Genomic DNA, 19,310 nt, shown 5'->3' on the forward strand with positions numbered 1-19,310 from the left:
CAGTCTGTGAGGATTTTATACATATTGATTCCCTAGGAACAGTGTTCAGTTTTTCCCCTGCCTATTAAACCAAAAAGGATCTAACCCATCACTGTGAATGAGATTTCAGAGTGCAGTGTGCTGCAAGTGCTTTTTGCAGGGACTCCAGAGGGTGATGATGTCCCTGCAGTGCCAGTGATGGCTCTGTGGCTCTCCCTGCTCCCATCCAGACCTTTCCCAGGACTCTCACAGCAGCCAGCAGGGAAATGGGAGTCTACGTGCAACTACAGAAACTGGCAAGATCATTTTTATTGTGGTCACAGCACAGAGCTGACACCAGGAAAACCCTGGCTATTAATTATCTCTATTGCTTGGGTCCACAGGTTTTTTGGTTTTGTTGGGTTTTTTTTGTTTGTTTTTTTTTTGGTTTTTTTTGGGTGTTTTTTTTTTTTTTTTTTTTTGGTTGGTTGGGGTGTTTTTGTTTTTTTCTTTTTTTTTTTTTTTTTTGGTTGGATATGGCATTTGTGTTAAATTCCATGGCCTCAGCCTGTGCTGTTAAGATGGCCTTGGTTTTCCTATTGCTGTGCTGTCACAGGATGGGTGATTTGAAAAGAAGCTGCAGAGCAGAGGATAAACAGAGAGGTGTTTGAACAACTAAAGAAAGTGGGAAGGCAAACTGTGTAGATTTTTAGCCAAGGGCTGAAGCAGCCAGCACAGGAGAGACTCAAACTGCCCTGAGCCCTTCTCAGCCCTTCCAGGTCAGGCCTCTGCCCTTCTTGTCTGCTCTTCACTGTCTGGTGTTCTGGGAATCCTTTGGGTTGTCCCTGTAGTCCTGTCTGTCCCTACAGGGATTATATAAGGATAAATGGGACTGAGGAGTTCTCATTTTGCAGTTCTAAAAAAGTGCACATACATAGATCTTGGAAATCTGCGTGACAGGGAGGATTCAAAATGCCTGTTTACTGAATTAGTTTGTTTATTCAATTATGTAAATTTTTATGTAAATTCTTATTTGCCACACAACTAATCAACTGAAAATAATGTAGAATATACAAAAGGTAGGGAATGGAGGGAATTGTATTTCAGTTTTACTCTTTGAAGACATGATCCTGAAATGTAGATTATTTTCAGTGAACCAGTTATTCAACAGCTAAATTTTAGTAAATGTTCATTAATTAATATGGTTTGATGCATGACTGACCAGCAGGAGTATGTGGATTATTTTAAGAAAAATTTGTTGTTCACATTTTAGAAATGTCTCATCCATTATTCTCCAAAAGAATATGCAAATGTAGTTACCTTAGACTGGTTTTTATCCCCTAAGAGCAATATCAAGCTGCTGTAAGCTGCCATCATAGATGAATTCCTTCTCACTGAACTGTCTGTAACCTTTTTTAATGGTATTATATGAAAGTCAAATAATTCGACTTCTCCTGTGTTTTCTTTCAAATTATAATATTTGGATGCAGTAATGTGGTGATTCATGCAAGTTTAAATAAGAAAGAGTTTGAATAAAAAATATAATAATTTATAAGCAAAATATTCCTTGTTGACTCTTTTATTCAGAGAGGTGGCTATTCATAATGGGAGCAAAATCTTAAGGTGAAGCTATTAAAGTGTTTTAGAGTTATCTTAAGGATATTGGCTTAGAATTGAGGATTTCCATTGAGACAGCAAACATGAAAATAGGTCTTTCAGTCCATTGTGTCTGCCTTCTACTTTAAATGTTTCACTGTCCTACAGAGACAGTACACTTTTAGCAAGCATGTTTAAGGTAATAATTTAATACAGCTTTTTCAGAAATAAGGATATTGAGATAAACACCTTCCCATACTGTAGAGAGAACAATAACAACACACAGAACACTTTAAAAGTCATCTGAGTTTTCTGACTTACAGCTTACATCATTATTTGCTCCTTTGTAAAGTGGACACAAATGTGTTTAAATACTGCCAAAGGCAAGATGCAGGTAGTAGTACCTTGTACCCATTCACTAGATCAAAATCTTCAGACAGGAAACGTTTTGAGTTCGCAGAGGGGTCTCTCTGGCAATGCCATATGCTACAGTCACCCCATCCTAGAACCTGAGGCTGTGAATGGGGCTGGCAGGGAGTTCTTGGTGCAGTGGCAATCCATTCATTTTAATGGCAGGACTCTTTCCCAATGCAGATCTACAAATCTAATTTGCAGCTGTCATATTTTGCCTTAATAAAGAAACAGAAGAAGACTCCTGGGGTTTTTTGAGCACTATGAAACCTCTGGGGACTGCATATCTGCCAACAGTTCAATTCATTAGGATGCAACATTGAAATAAAGTATAAAAGCCTGAAAATACATCCTCTTCCACAAAATAATAGCCCTGACCATATTTTCCTGATAAAACAGAAACCAGACCAAGATTTACTTATGTGGTTTTATAGATGCGTAGCAAGATGAATATTTAATTACTGATTTGTTTATCAGTTATGAGCAATGCACTGTCTCTATTGCATAGCTCTCTAAAACATAGAAAAGGAAAAAGATAAAAGTTATTTACAAATATTGCTTGACCAGTCTTATGCCTCCTGTGCAGCTTGTTGAATTGCTATTTATTAGTCTTACAAGGCCTTTGTATCTAATTAAAAATTCAGGGCAGGCTCTGTAAATAAGCAGCAGACAATGTCTAGTCTAAAAAAAGGAACTACCCAGTCATAGAAATGAACTGGGAATACCAGAAGCTCCATCTGTCCCGAATAATTACACATTTACAAACTGTTTTGCATAGTACAATATTTTGTATGTTCAAAACAACTGGAATAGTGAGTAGAAGTGCAATCTATCTAAGAGCTGTATAAAATTCAGGGAAATCTATTGATAAAAAGAATTTAAAGATTTATGCTACTCCTTTTCTCTTGGTCTGTGGTATGATTTCATAAACTCTCTGATTTTAGAGTTTCCATTATTTTCCTAAATACTCTCTACCAGTGTTGATCATTGTTATGGTCTAAAAACAGTATGGTTGTTTTACTCCTTTCATCATCAATAATATTTTCTTCCAGACTGGTTCCATATTTCCAAGTATTTCCATAAGTCATGTTTTCTAAACTCTTTATTTGCTATATTCACCTGCACTACCCTCTCTTTCTCAAAATATTGCATTTAAAAGTGATTTTTTTTATTAATCAAGCAGAATGCAGCAACCATTTGACATACATTTTCTACAGAGCAGCAGAGTGAATATTTCTCCCAAGTCTACACACAATGCAGAGTAATCCAGAGGTGGGTTTTTTGCAATAATATCACATTCTCTGTCCTTTGTGGACTACTACAGCCCTCTAACTTTTATATATATATATATATATATATATATATATATATATATATATATTTTTTGGCAAAGCTACTGATGTTTTTATATTTGTGCAGCTATTCTTTCCTTTCTATAATCTTTCCCTCTTTAAATAAACTAATTAAAAATTTTGAAATGTCCTATTTTCCTGTCCCCAAAGTGCAATATGTCCTTCCCAATATGATCCATATTTTGTAAATCTTATACTTGTGTATCACTTGTTGCTTTCTTTGTAAGAACTACTCATAGCAGTGTGCAATCAAATTTTGCAAGTTGGTGAATTTTTGTTCTCAAGACTTTTCCATCAGTTCACCCCTTTTTTATTGGAGAATCTTATTGCCATTCAGTGGATGGGGCCTTACACTGTGAGCAAAAAGGTCACCCACAAGAAACGGTAGGCTCTTAATAAGATACACACTCTTTGAGCATTGATTATTGACATACATCAGTAATACAAAATATCTTAAACCCATCTCAGTTTCTAAGTGTGTGAAGTCAACTGTAATAGTTTATATAACTCAGATGATGTTGTCTCAACATGTACCCTACTGGCAATAATCTAAACTAAACCAATGCTGTTTACACAAGGTAGATTTTAGCAAAAAAGCAAAAAATATATGCAGGTAATATATATGGACCATTTAGTTATTTTAATGAAATGTCTATAGGGCAAAACGTTTCCAGTTAACTTATTTAAGAGTCTCCACGATTACTGAACAGTGTATTCCATTTGCTAAGTTATTTCTTACTGCTTGGTCAGTGACTTTGGAAGAAAATTAAAGTTGCATGTAAAGTGTTCAGTTTGGAGAGAAACAAGCTGGTAATTTAGGGTGACTTACTCCAGATAAGAGAAGCAGAGGGATGGTCTGTAATATTCCAGTTGGCTTTTTTCAGCTGTTGCTGGGATTTGCTAACTAAGGGACAGAATTCTGACATCTGGCCCTTTGAGTTAATCTTGTGCAGTGCGTGCAAAGGAAGAGCAGCAGATAAATGTATTAATTTCAGCAAGACCATCAGGTCTTAGGGAGCTTACACTCAAACAAGCCTTGTCCTTCTCTGCCCATAACCCAGCCCACAGCTCAGATGTTCAGCTTTGACACGACAGAAAGAGAGCAGTGGATTTGTAATGGCCAAATCTCAGCCATCCTGATTGTCTCTCCAGACACAAAGCAAAACTATTCCCCAAGGACAAGAAAGTATTGGTTGCTGCAAGGTATTGGAAACAAGAATTTGTTTTGAAACTGAGTAAATCGAGACACTGAAGGTTTACTCCAGTTTGAAACGCCTTAATACTAGCCCCAAGATCCTTTTGTTCTCTAACTTTTGCTCAATCTTGTATTCTCGAACACCCCTTCCTGTGTTCTGGTTTCCCTGGGTTTTTTTTTTCACCTAAATTCAATTTTGGGGAAGAGTTTGTGGGAGGATAGTATAACCCTCTTTCCAACATCTCAGTAATTTTTCCATTGCCTCCTCCACTGTACCTTAGATTCTATCTCCACTGGCATTAGTTTGTACTGAAATTCTGCACTGAAAGTAATTGCATAAAGAGTCAAGATTATTTTAGCTGTATGGGTACTCAAACACTTAACTGGGGTACTCAGGTTGTACCTAGTTTGCCAATAAACTTGGAATCCTTTTTTGTCTATACTGTTCATGAAACTATTGAAAATATGCACATGCTAAGAGTGGAATTATAGGTAGAATGTGGGTCTGGCTGAGGAATACTGGACTTAATGTAGTTGCCAGCAGGCTAATAAATCACTTAAAGAAGCCATGAAGACCCTTTAGGCTCTGCTGGCTTTAAGAAAATATTTGTAGGAAATAGACCAGATTCATGTCAACCGCTATGTTGTTGTGTTTTTTCCACATCTTCTAATTGTTTAGATGGTATACCTAGATCAAAATAAAATTTGTTTTGCCTATCTGTGGTTATAAAAACAAGAGGAGCAATGAAAATCAAACACAGAGTAACTGCAGCAGAAGAAATACTACATATACTGGAGATTTTTCCAAATTTTTATACACATCAGGCCTGTGAAAGCAGCAGCAGCAGGCTGAGTAGCTTTCATGTGCTTTTTTTACTTAGGCATTGAGTGACAACTTTTTGTTGCTTTAAAGTGCATGCTAGCTGCTGATTACGTTATTTTAATGCAAATAAAATGGACTGGTGTGTTTCATCATATTAAAAACTATGGATGCTACATTATGGGAGTACTCCAGGTGAGTAGTAAAAGCTTAAATGACTATACACTGAAAAAAGAAAGGTTTTCTTTGCACAAGAAAGGGATGTTTTTTCTCTGTTGTGTTTTACTGTTTCTTTCCTTCTTCACATTAACAGAACATTAGAGAATGCTTTTGAGTCACCAGCGCACTCAATCAGGGTGTAGGAAGCTTGTAGCATGTTAAGATTTTATTATTTTCTATCTCTGGCCCAAAAAAAAAAGAGTTGATTAGAGAATGGCTCAAGCAGAAAATTAAAGCAAATAGCAAATAGAAGAAACTCAAATTAAGGCTGAAATATAGTTAGTTTTCAACGTGGGCAGGATGAGGCTGGAAGCACACTTGGGTGCAATGCTGCCATTTGTGCTGTCTGAAGGGAGATGTATTTATTACTGCTTATATTTTTGCTTTGAGAGCCCTGTGTAATGGTGGTTATTAGCAGCTATGGCTCACAAACATGATGCTCTCCTGTCCTCTTTTGCACCTTTATGTTTGTTTGCCTGAGAAAATGAGAAAAGTTAAATGTTTTCTTGAATACTTGACTGGATACTTTCCCTGGCTAAAATGGCAGAAGACTCCATGAGGCATACATTGCTGCATTCTGGTTTTGCCCTGCTCCTGAGACTGAGCACATCATTGGTGCTTAATGTCCAGAGATTCAGGAGTAGGAACTTGAATTAATTCTCCATCTCTTTGCTTATTCTCCTCTGTAATGTACAGCAGGCTCCTCTCAACTCTGGAATATCTCACTTTCCTTTTTGAATATAACAGCAATACTTGCCTTTTAGAAATAAAATGGGTGGGGGTATTTATAAAGTCAGAATAAACATAGATGTCTGAATTTAGATTTAGATACTTGCCAGAACTATAAAGTAAGGTAAAAATTGAAAGCAGCCTGAAAAAAACCCAACCTGCTCAGATTTCATTGTTCTTTTTCAAAGTAAGAAGTGAAAGACAAGAGATATCATGCACACCCAAGAATATTCATATGCAGTTCCTCTTTACATCCCTCCTCATTGTCACTGATTTTCTTTCCACTGAGAAATAAAACAATATATATGTCTAGAAAAATATACTTTTCTGTTTAGTTAGTAGGGTTAAAATTGTATTTTGATTAAACACTGAGTACTTCCTCATTTATCATTCTAAATTCCACTGCTTGTTTCCAAGGAGATAGAAATATGAAGGAAAGCCATCTGAGACTCTGATTTGTAAGGCTGTTCTCTTTAATGAGAGCTTAATGTGCCTTATTTTTAGGAACAAAATAAACTTGTAGCCTCTGTAGTAAAGAGGTTGGGACTTTGAGTTTCATTTCTGTGCAGGCTTACTTTCTGTGTCTGCCAGTGGGAAGGGGGTTGTCAAATGCTCAGTGCAGTGTCAGATCATCCTTCAGTGACTCAGTTCTGCTGTTTTCTGCACAGAAGCAATGCAAGTTCCCTCACCCATCCACCCTTTGCAGTAGTGGCTTTCCCCTGACAGAGGGTTTTTTTGGAGGACAAGAATGGACAATGGACAGCAACTAGTTTTTCTTCCTGTGAGGAGTTCAGAAATGCCAAAGCCTGGATGGTTCCATAGACATTGAAAAGCCTGTAGTTGTTCAGCGCAGAGTAAAAGCTAAGTTCTAACCAGAGATTTCTTTCTTGGCTTAATCGTCTTAATAAAATCCTGACTGAACCTGGAGGCAAACCCCTCAGTTGTCTTACCTGAAGTAGTCTTCACCACCTCAGTTGTGTTTCTGAGCCCTGTGAAGGCAAACTGGTACAGCCTCCAGGAGCGGGTGTCCCCCACCTCCACCGAGCTGCGCTTCCACTGGTAAATGATCTCCTCTCTGGGGTACCCATCTTATGGCAATGGAAAACACACAATGCTTTGGTTCATAGTCACTGAAACAGGGTTTAGGGTGCTTTGGGGAGTAAAAATACTACTATCTATTTCTGGGAAAAAACTGGAGAAACATATTGCAAGTAAATTATAGATATGTTTTTTCTCAAGTTTCTAACTAGTTCCTTTTATTTAATGTCACATTTTATTAATTATAAATTATAATAGCACTTGGGATAAATTTTTCAAAAATAGGTTTTCCATTTTTGTGGATCTAATAGGATGTAATTTTGCCCATCCTCCTGATCCATCTGCAGCTGGACCAGGAATTCACATCTTGATCTAACCACAAAATGTCAAACTCTTGACTCCAACTAGTGCAATAGTAAAACACCTGTGTACAGAGAGAAGTAGAAGGCCAGGATGCTGAAAGTAAAAATTTCTTGGTTTATGCTCAGATAAAAGCATAATATTTGTGAACATATATGATATATATAATATATGTACTAACAAAAAGATCAAAATAAAAGTGAAAACCAGTGGGGTATATGACCTTCACTGACTCTAAGTATGTAAAAATAAATTTATAATAAGAAGTTCAGTGTGGGTCAGAAAAAGGAATATTTTTAAGCATGTTACTTACAGCTTGAAAATTCCAGTGGGCAGGAGTGAACATCCATTGGGAAGTTGTGTAACTGTAGCTGACACTCAGCATCAATTGTCAGCCTGAGAAGAAAGAGATCAGGATATAGAGAATGCACTTCAGAAGTTTGTCCTGAAAGCTACATCATGGCAAGCAAAGCAAGATTCTTACTAATATGGACACTGGCTATAAAATATACAAACACTATACTTATATATATAGAAAGAGTAAACTATTGCTATCTATGGACTTATTGGAAATATTGGAATAGTCCAAGCGTAGGAAGACATCATGGTTACTGCTAAGCAATATTTCTTTTTTGGTTCCATAGACCCTGATCATCTACTTTCTGGACTGTGTAATGGAAGAAGGTATTAAAGTTCTGTTCCTGTGCATCTGAAATGGCAGCATTACTCATGACTGACAAACCCATAAGTAGACATACAGGTCATCTCATGAGCAGTGACAAATCTTTGTGTCACAACATGCCATAATGCACTAGGAAAATGTATTTTACATGACAAAAATTCTATTTCAGAAATGATGGATAGGAGTCCAGATTTAGACATCTGCATCCAAGACAGCCATCTAGACTCCCTTCACAGTTAGTATCGAGGTGCTCTGAGGATACACTGCCACTCACTCCAAAATAAGTCATTTAAATTTAATCAGAAGAAAAATGTATCAAAAGGTGTTTGTCTCCACTGAATATGAAGAGAGTCTCGATGATAACTCAGGTACTGTAGGTGTTAAGCTCAAGTAACGACAATTACTTTTAGAATGGTAAGATGAAATGTACCCTCTGGTGTTCCTGCTAAAAACTCTCCCATTTTTCATTCACTCCCAGCCCAGCCATGAGCTGCAGGATACTTGAATTTGGAAGACAGGGAACAGGTGGGGTGAGGGATGGAAAAAGGAAGAGGGTGAGGTAAAATGTTTATTCCACGAGGTGTCTCTAGGAAAGCTGTAGGTTTCTGGTCTTTTCTGGGGTATTTAACCTGGTTTGTCTCCAGGTTCCTGAATGAAGGTGTCATGGGCAAATGACCCTGAGTCTCATCCTGTGGGATGCAGAGGAATGCTGGGACCAGCAAGTTAATGGAGTCCAAAGGCAACTTTCTGCATTAGGGATTCAGGAAGAAATCTAATTTCCCCATTTCCCTTCCTCTTCTCATTTTCATCATCTTCAGTACCATAGATATTTGATTTCCTGCTGGGCAGGGTGGTTCTTAAACCTGGGGGAGGTGACTGAGAAAAATCAACCAGTCCTTCAGGATCCCTGTTCAGGACAGAATCCTGCCTGTGTGATACAATCACATTTTATTTCTGGGTTAATTGAGGTTGAATCCTTGGTGCTTGCTGTGACTCACCAGCACAACTAAATATACATTCATAGCAGAAACCTCTTTCCAAGTTCCACCAGATAAATCTCTTTCTAGTGAGAGAAACCGAGGAATTTGAAGAGGATGGTAATAAAATCCAAACAGACTAGTAGTGTAGCCAAGTCCAAATTTAACATTTGAAAAGTGGATCTAGGCTCATCTTTATCAGACTAACTTCAATTTGCATTGGATTTCAATTCTGATTATTCTATTACGTCTTCTGGAAATGCAATATGCAATAAATCTGAAATCACTATGAAATAAGACTCCTTCTTGTAATTCAGACAGTTGCAACATTAAAACATTATCTTAACCAAAGCCTCACATCTATTCATTAAAATTATGAGTGTTATTTTTCCCCAAAACTATTTTTGGCACCCAATGAAGTAAAAGCAAAAAACATTTTGACAAAATGCAGTCTAAAACTCAGATAATCTTATGTCTATCATCTTTGATTCTATACTCTCATTTTAAATTATAAATTCTCTTGAAAAATCTCTGTTTATCTATATTTTACATAAACCTGAATATTATATCACATGCAAGAAAAAGTATAAGAAAAACCCCACAGGATTTTCACATGTAGGAAGTGCCTTATGATCATATTTGGAGTATGATATTTGAGTTGTTACATATGGCATATGCATAACCTAATTATTGAAAAGGTGATTTGTCTTAAAAGAAAAACTATGCATGGGACTGAGGAACCTGGACAGGTTGAGCATATCAAGTTCACACTCACGAAAATCGTGGTGGAATGGGGCATATCCATAGGTTTGAGTTAAATATTCAATGTTGGGATGGCAAAATCCTATTTGCCTAAGATATTTGAGGAATAAATTGCTTTTTCAGGATGGAGTTTCATCTGGTTAAATTGTAATAAATTCAGAATAAGAGGCCTTTGATGTATGTAACAGCTCGTTTTGTACCATCTTCTGAATTCAAGGAGATTTCACATTTATCAGTTTAACACAATAACAAATTAAAAGGCAAAAATTAAAAATACCTGAAAATGAAGGCTAATAACTATAGAAAATGCCTATATTAATGCTAATATAAGAAGGTGAGTATTAATGTTAATATAAGAAGGCGGAGCAAGTCAGTACAATCTGGAAGAAGAAATAGAACTTCTTATTGTGCCAATATAAAGTAAACATCATACAATTGATATCTTTTAAATTCTTCCCTTTTTCTGAGTAGTTTGCATAAATCTATAGGAAAACCTAATATTTTTTTCCTTCAGGGTAACATGAAATGACCTGAATTCACAGGATTTTTCTCTTTGGCTTGTCTCAAAAAAAAAAAGAAATGAAAGTTAGGTATAAATACCTCAATGTGTACAAGACTCTGCCATCATTCCAGATCCTGAGCATCCTGTTAGGAGTTGTTATCCAATGAGCATCAGCCTTCTTGGAATTTCGGAAGAATGTGTCTGGTATCCAGATCTTCCCAACCATGTTGCTGTTTAATCTGAGCACTTTTATAGTGCTGTTGAACTTCAGACGTCTGTCATACCACGTTTGGGCGAAAAATATATCAATTGTATATTCCTGTTGTGTTAACCAGAAATACTGATGAAAACATAGCATTCAGCATTCCACACAACTCCTGACATGCTTTCCTTAATTTCATATGAAAAAAACCTGTGAGCTACAGAAGGTGATACTAGAAACGACAAAATCAATCTCTTTCGGTGCAGTTTTGAGGCATGTTTTACATACATTCATTATAAAAATAATTTATTATTTTACTCTTGAGGGTAAAACTAAGGTGCAAGTGAGTGTTGTATGCACCTTTCTAATTCTGTGTCTCCGCATCTCAGCTTGCAGCTGCTCAAGTCAGAGAAAAATTACTTATTTCCTGCATCCAGGATGGGAAAAGCTTGAGCTGACTTAATTGCCTGTGCCCCTGGTTAATCTCAGAAATGGTGAAGTCTCTGGAGAAGTTCAAGGTCTTTTACTTATTATTTCTTTGTGGCAAGAGTGGTACTATCACTCGTGAATGGTTTTCCTGATTTTGTAGCAACCTGGAAGCTTGGTTTTACCAGAGTTAAACTGTTCCAAAGCATTTGAAAGCAGAGCACATAAAAATGTGAGGACATGTTAAAACTATTATTTTTTGCATTTTTTTCAGCTTATAGCTCAGTATTCTGATTTGTACAGATTTATAGCTCATAGAGTCTGCCCATCCATAATTAAAATGAGATTTTAAGAATAATAGAGGTATGCCACAACATTAAGAACTAATGGAAGCTTTTTAATGTCAAAATGATGGAGACTTTGTAACAAGGAAAATGAGCAATCCTTTACCTACCATATTGATAGCATTCACGGGGCCGATGCTATTTACGTACATGTCAGTGTGAATTATTGTTGGTTTAACTGCAAGAGAAACAACAAGAATCAGTAACCAATGAAGGTCAAAATCAACTATGTGAAAGTCAAGCACGAGCATGTTGCTATGGCATCTCTTCTCTGTGGCTGCCTCACATTTAAATGTGCATATAAAACAAATACAAATTTACAACATCTTGAAATTAGTTGGAGACACTTTGAGACGAATTCTTACACCATTTACTCTATCAAAACACATTCCCTTATGCTATGAGAACAAATACTGAAACCAGTGTTGATAGCTTAGAAAGGCTTATCTGACTGAGAGGATTTACATTTTGTGTCAGGTCACAGCAACGCATCAAAACAAAACACAATCAACAAAAGGAAACTTATTTCTCTTATGATGCTGTGCATCATTTGTTTTACATTATAATGTCAAATGCAACTTGACTGCTGTTGCCTGCAAAGGTGGCTGTAGATAAGTAACAATTTTGTGAGCCCAAAGCCAAAATATTTAAGGCTCTAAGGCAGAAATTAAGAATAGTTGTTAAATTAATTTATTTTGAAATTACTCCATTTCAGGTTTATTCTTCTTACATACCTTGGCTACAGCATGATTGGTTTTTTTCCTAGATGATTATGGGAATGCTCTACTTCCTTTCTGCTTCTAAAGTCTTGGTTTAAGTGAAGACAAATTACTCTGCTAAATTACACTTTATACCTACACTGAAGGTTAAAGACTCATGTTATCCTTCACTGTGAAAAATTCCTTAGTTTATAAGCCTCTATAAACTTCCTTCATTAACCCTGCTGCTCTCTGCTTTCCTCTGTCTCACCCATGAAATCTGTGCCTTTCTGTACAATCTTTTTACTTCTGTATCCTCTTCTGCAGAAGTATTTTCTGCCTGCTCTGTGCACTCATGGGGCTTCTCAAACTGACTTGCAGCAATTCAGGGAGATTTTTTTTCCTTCGAGTTACCTCAGTAATCAGTGGAGAGGAAGATTCCTCCAAAAGGTGATACAGTCACATAAGACTTCCATTCTGACTCCAGGCTTGGCTCTATATGCTTACACTGGCTGTGGGAATCATCTGGGCAGATTGGCTTTTCCTGACTGCAGTTATCTTTTGGGAACCTCTTCCTCTGTGCCCTATTCTGTCACCTCCTGCCCTGCTGTGCAAGTGAGGGCCCAGGCTGCATCAGTCTGTGCAGAGCTGCTGCTGTTGGAGGTTCTGTATCCACCACAAGGATTAGGCTCTATCAGCCTCTTTTAGGCCTTTCTTTCCAATGTATTATATGTGACTCTCTAACAGCATCTCTTAGGTACTTTAAAAAAGAAAATCTTGCTTTTTCATTCCTCAGAAGTTAAATTCTCAACGTCCTTATGCAGGTAAATCATCAAGCTGCCTGATCCAGCAAATTATAGCAGTCTTATTAGATGTCTCAGGATAGATTCAGAAATCTTAATTTATGTCAACTTCCAAAATCATGACTACTTTACATACCTCTGATGTTTTTCTGCATTGCATTTCATTTTTGTAACTACTTTGAATGGATTCTGCTTCCTGAGTAGCATAATATGACATGAAAATTCTTTCTCTTCACTGCTTAATCAAAAGTGGTCAAAAACAAAAACCAACATACCTCCTATGTCAGGTCTCAATTTGTTGTCATATCCTTCCAGCAAGCCATTTAAAATAAGAGTGACATCACTCTCATGGACTTTGGGAGTCAAAACCCAAGTCTTATTTGTAGTGTAATCTTCATAATCATCATCTCCCTTTTGGGTGGAGCTATTAAAGAAACAAAAATGAATATAAGAAAAGCCTTGAAAAATACAAATTTGGAAGTAACTTCCTTGGAAGACAACACACACACACACACACACACACACACACACACACATATTAAAATCTAAAATGTATCATTAAAAAAAATAATAATTTAATAATACATTTTAGATTTTAATAATAAAATAATATATTTTAAAATTTTTCCCATTTTCAAAATTAGACTCCCAGTATAGATGCCAAATATCAGTTCAGGTTACAGTTCACTTAATCAGCATTTCACTTTAGTATGGTTGAGATCACATTCTGTCTGTTCAGAGGAACATCAGTGCTTATCACCCTTGCCATGGCTATTTTTTCTCTCATTAGCTCAGGTGGGATCTGTTATGAAACAAATCTGTCACTTAGCTTATGCAATTCTCCAACTAAATATCACTTATTATGTACACATTGTTGTTGCTTTACCTGTATTGGAGGGAATGATTTGATGAAACACATTGCTGACAAGACCAATAATTAGATTCATTCAGACAAACTTCTCATGCAGCTTTTCTCCACTCTGATGAACTTGAGTTTATTGTGCATTTGGAAAGTTGAGCACAATTTTTGCCAAGGGTTTTCCAATTTGCTAACCAGAACCCACAGAGGATAAAAAGTCTGCTGGGGTTTTTCTGCTACTCAGAAGTATGACAGCAGATCTAATTCAACCTGCTCAGCACAGTAAAAAAAGCAAGTTCAGAGTCAGAAATGTGTAGACTGGTCTTAATGGATGTTTTGTTTTCTCAAAATCAGTGCCTCCAGTTCTAGAGGGGAACATTGAAACTGCTTCAGAATATGACATAATCAGATATTTTCATTTCAGAATGTTAGTGGTAATCAGCTGAACAGTGCTAGGCAACTGTATGTTTTTTTGCATAATATGCCCGTGGCCTTCTTTCCTGCCCTGCTTCTATGATAAAGTTTGAACGCTGCTGGTTAGATATGGAAAATCTTAATGATACTAAAAATGTTGTAAGCCAGTGGATAGAGTTTGGATACAAATGGGTGAAAAGCAGGAAAATTAATTATTTTCCAGTTTCAGTCAGAATCTGAAAGGGATTGGGAAAGAGCACAGAGAAGCAGATTCTCATGGGGGCTGGATCATCTGTATGGCACACAAGATTGGAAGAGGCACAGCTGGTCATGGTCATGGATGCAGAAGTGAAGGGGTCTGTCCCAGAGCCTGGGAGCATCATTTTGTTAACAGCCACCTTTGCTCAGCTAAGGTTGTGCCCACTCTCCCCTACAGTCCCCTCCTGCTGCATCCAGTTTGTACCCACTCAGAGAGCATGGCCCAAAGGCTTTCCCATGTTGGGTGTTTAGGAGCTGTAAGCCAACTGCACCAATACAATCTCACTAGGAAAGAGGCTGTGAGTTCTTTCCTCTCCTGAGCCTAAGAGGAAGGAGCTGTAGCTGGTTTTGCCTCTCAGTGCCTCATGCTGCTTCCCAAGAGGAGCTGAAGGCACGAGGACACTTGAAGCAGCCTGAGATTGCACAGGGCTGTGGCAACTAGGAATGTGGAGCATGGAGAGAGAGCTTGGCATGTGTAACATGGAGAGAGAGCTAGACCTGCTCTGGGTTGAGCTTGGAAGCTGGTAATGAATGTGATCTACACCTTTGTTAGGTGTGCTGGGTACCAGCCCCCAACTGCAGCCTCCAACCACCTCATCCACCTTGCACCAGCCTGGGAGCTTCAGTTTCCCAGGTCAAGAATTGGCAACCCAACCTCTTCATCCTGGCTGCACAAGCCTGGACCTGTAGTGTTTTACTAGGAATCAAAAACAAAGTTTTAATTGGCAATATGGCCCATAGTATTCTGCTAGTACTGACAAACAGGACAATTAAATTAAATTGGGAGAATTTTTTTTATTTTTTTTATTCAGTTGTCTGGAGTTCAAAGATCTAATTGTAATTCAAAGAAACATAATTGAAGCCAAATTCTCTCTCCTGGAGGAAAGGAAATACTTCTAAATAAAGTCTTTGCAAACAGAAGGCACTAGATTATATGTTTTCAAACTATGCAAAGTAAATGAAGAAAAATAACTTTATTTATAAAAAAACTTATTACTATCAACCATTCTCTGAAAAGAATATCTTTTTCTGAATAGAAAAGAAAAAAAATGCATTTATTCACAAAGGCAATATGTTACTGAATATCAGTGCAATGAGAAACCTTCAAAACTCAAACCAGCTAATTAGTAGAGTCTGGTTTACTAGTCAGTGCAAGATTAAAAAGCATGCTAGTCTAGAAGTTTTCTTAGATCTAAAACAGCCGTATTGAACAGCAGCCCGCAGTAACTGACGCTTCCATTCCTCCTTGGAAATTATTGGCATGACAAAAATAGCTGTTTGTTTGCTCATCTCTCATCTCAAGCCATTTTGGCACTCCACATCTCCAAAACCAGCAAATGCTTTATGAAATTAGTGGGAGACAGAGGAGGGAGAACACAGCCAATGGAGCTGGGGAAAAATGCTACTGAATTCCAGCTTTTATAAGAATTCCACAAGTCAACATGGGTATGAAATTGTCTGTGTAAGCCTGCATTCCAGCCAGAAAAATCAGAGGTGCTTCTCTATCCAAACGAGCAGAGCTTTAGCCATGCAATGCCATTAATACAATGAAAATTATGACAAAGCTCTTTTCATCTCCTTAAGATTTTCAGATCCTTCTGATTATAGTCCTGAAAATTTGCAAGTGCTTTTAATGTCCAACCCAAATTTATTAAAGCCTAGATTATATCCAAATGCATATTGAAATCTATTTTTATTTTTCTGATGGCTAGAAATTTTCAAATCTAGTAATATATAATAGATATATATGAATATATATATTCATATCTATCTATTCATATATTATATATAGATATAATATATATATGAAAAGAAACACATATTTAGCTATTTGCAGATTAAACTATAATTTTTTGAAGGTTCGTCTTCCAGAAACTGATATAAAATCTCACCATTTGAGATATTCCCACTGTGATATTAATGCCACTGCAAGATGTCTGCAACAGTCCTTTACATAAATCCATAAATACATACATTTCCCTAGTTGGAAAAGAGATTACTTAAGAGGGTCAGAACCCAAGCTTGAAACTTCAAGTCATTGCGTAATTAAAGTTAGAAGGCACTTTTGGAGGTCATCTGGTCCAATCCCTTCTCAGTCTGCCAGCTGAGTCTGCACGTGGTGGCTCTGATGGTAATCATTTATAAATATAGATATGTGTAATATCACATATATATATCTATTACATATGTGTAACCACAAGTGTTTAACATTCAGGGGAATCTTTGTATGTCTCAAATTACTTGAAATACATCTTCAAAAATCAGGAAGGGGGCAGAAATTACTGGTGCTAATAAGCATTTATTAATTTAGATCTGATTTTCTTAATAATATAGGCAAATGGTATTTCACTTTACAATTCCATAAAAACCTCATTCTGCCAATGAGATTTTTGCCATGTCAGGGGTAAAACAGGGTTGAACTAATGTTTTTTATTTTCCTTCCTAAAACAAGCACATACTAATCTCAATCCTGCATTGAAGTTGTTGCTTGATTTATAACACTTATATAGCTTTTTTGAGTGTGCATTGATGAGGAATAACTTCAGCACAAATTGAGGTTGATGCAAAATAAATATTCAGGAGCTTATTCTTCACATCTTTGCTAGTGCATTTGATCCATACATTTCTTTGCAATACTCTCTGGGCAACATTTAATCATTTTTGGTGCAAGTGTAATCCCTGTGTGCACAGGTACTCACTGCAGCTGGACCTGGGGTCAGCAGCCAAGGGAACAAGGATTAATGAAATGATGCTCACTCTCATTGTTATAGCCTCCTTTATGGCCTCTTAGCACTGAAGGCATTATTTCTATACTGGAAATACATTAAAATTATAGAAAAGGATATCTCTGCTGGGAAATCACTGATGCACTAGGAAAACAATTTTTTTTCCATCTCCTTTATTGATCCTTCTTCAGAAGATATGGTCAAACCCATTACCTAAATGTTTCATTAATGTGCTGATACACCATTCTCTTAGGAGCCCAAAGCCACAGAAATCCACATTATGGTTTAGGAATCTATTTTATTCTTTTAATGGATTCAGTATGATTTCTTTTCTTTTGTGCTTTCATTTCCCTGGAAGTAAGTTTGATGCCTATAGAAAATTAATCTGCACTTTAGTAAAACTTAACAAATATATTAATGATATATAACTGTCTTACAATACTATGCTTTCAAGCCTTTTGGCTTAAATTCTTTAGTTCAAAAATTAATATAAACATAGGTTGCCCATTTCAAAACTACTGTGTTTTAATTAATTGCTAACCTAAAGTCAACACTATAACTTTGGATGGTCCCTGCTGTTATCTCTATCTCAAAGACATTCTAATGTGATTTCCAGGAGAATCATATGTAATGCTTCTTGGAAAGACACATTCATGTGTTGGTAGAGATAGGCCATGCATTTTTTAGTAACACAGACAGCAGCAATAATTTTCCAGTCTAAACTGGACGACAGATTGGGCACATCTTATTTAAGTAGTGAGCAATAACTCACAAAGGATATCCCTTTGAAATAAAGTATTATTTCCTAATCCACAAGAATCTAATTTTCACAACTTGTTACAAGGAGGAGAAGGGGCAGGATACTCTTCCCTGGCAAAAAAACCTTCCACGGCTGGTCAGTCTTTCAGTCTTCAGATATGAGGTCATATATTAACTCACCAAAATCTCTGTAGTTCCAGTGATTTTAAATTAGTTATGCCAGTTTGTACCTGCTGTGGGTCTGTCCTCTAATTTTTGTAAATATACAAAATTAATTTTAACTATTACCAAGAATTTTATTATGAAACTTCATCTAAGAGTTAATTGCTAATATTACATTGTTGTTTACAGGCAGAATCAGAGAACCCACTAAGTGCCTATAGGGAAAGGCCTGTAGCAGTACTGAATAGCTAATGACTAAATAATTAAAATCTAATTAAAAACTTAAGTTTATTTATCAAAAAATCTGGGCTATTTCATCTTTTATACAAAGTAAACTTTGTAAACATAGAGCTTTCAGCAAAGATTTAATAAACTACTTGAACATGAACTGAGTTTTCTATTCAAACTACCAATGTTTTCTGCCTCTCAGGGAAGAACTGAAAAAAGCTCACCAGTTCACCTAACTGTTTAGCTAGCACTGTTTGATTTAATGAGGAGTCAAGTTCCATTCATTCTCTGATGTGCACGAAATATGACCCTAATCTATAGGTCATACATTATTCATGGTGATAATAGGGTCAGTGGGAAGGAAAGATGCATTCCAGGTTCCCACTGCGGATAGAGATGCTGTATGCAGATGTGACGTGTGAGGATGTGGAGACAGCAGATGTGAGAATGAAGAGAATGCAGTGTCTCTGGAAATCTAACAGTGTCTAAATTCTCCCTTGTTTACTCACATTTCAAGTAAAGGTTTCTTGATTGAAGCAGAAAATGTTTTCACAAAGCTGTGCCACGGATTCTCTTGTCCTGTTTATGTTTGTGTTTGTGTTTCTGTTCTGTCCATTTGTGTGCTTTAAATCCCAAGGCTATGTGCAGGACTGAGTTTCTGCTCTTGCCATAAAAATGGCACCTATTTTCTCTTTTACAACTAAATGTTCATCACAAATACCCAACCTCTGATTTTATTAGGACTGCAAATCATGTAATGCAAAAATTTATCTCTTCCCAGATCACTTCCTATATCAAAGATGGAAACTTAGATACTTTCCTTAGAGAGG

At 36.7% G+C, this 19,310-nt stretch overlaps 1 protein-coding gene across 2 annotated transcripts in view; it reads right to left on the reverse strand.

The window, feature by feature from the left end:
- GABRG2 (gamma-aminobutyric acid type A receptor subunit gamma2) overlaps positions 1-19,310 on the reverse strand; it is a 66,492-nt gene that overhangs the window by 27,265 nt on the left and 19,917 nt on the right. For both annotated transcript variants that reach the window (XM_083871741.1, XM_083871740.1), the window contains exons 2-6: positions 13,350-13,498; positions 11,684-11,751; positions 10,700-10,920; positions 7,992-8,074; positions 7,231-7,368 (exon numbers count right to left, since the gene is read on the reverse strand). In XM_083871741.1, coding sequence (XP_083727867.1) covers positions 7,231-7,368; positions 7,992-8,074; positions 10,700-10,920; positions 11,684-11,751; positions 13,350-13,498 — 659 coding nt within the window. The remainder of the gene's footprint in view (positions 1-7,230; positions 7,369-7,991; positions 8,075-10,699; positions 10,921-11,683; positions 11,752-13,349; positions 13,499-19,310) is intronic.

This window comes from Zosterops lateralis (assembly GCF_965231275.1).
Source record: "Zosterops lateralis genome assembly, chromosome: 14".
NCBI lineage: Eukaryota > Metazoa > Chordata > Aves > Passeriformes > Zosteropidae > Zosterops > Zosterops lateralis.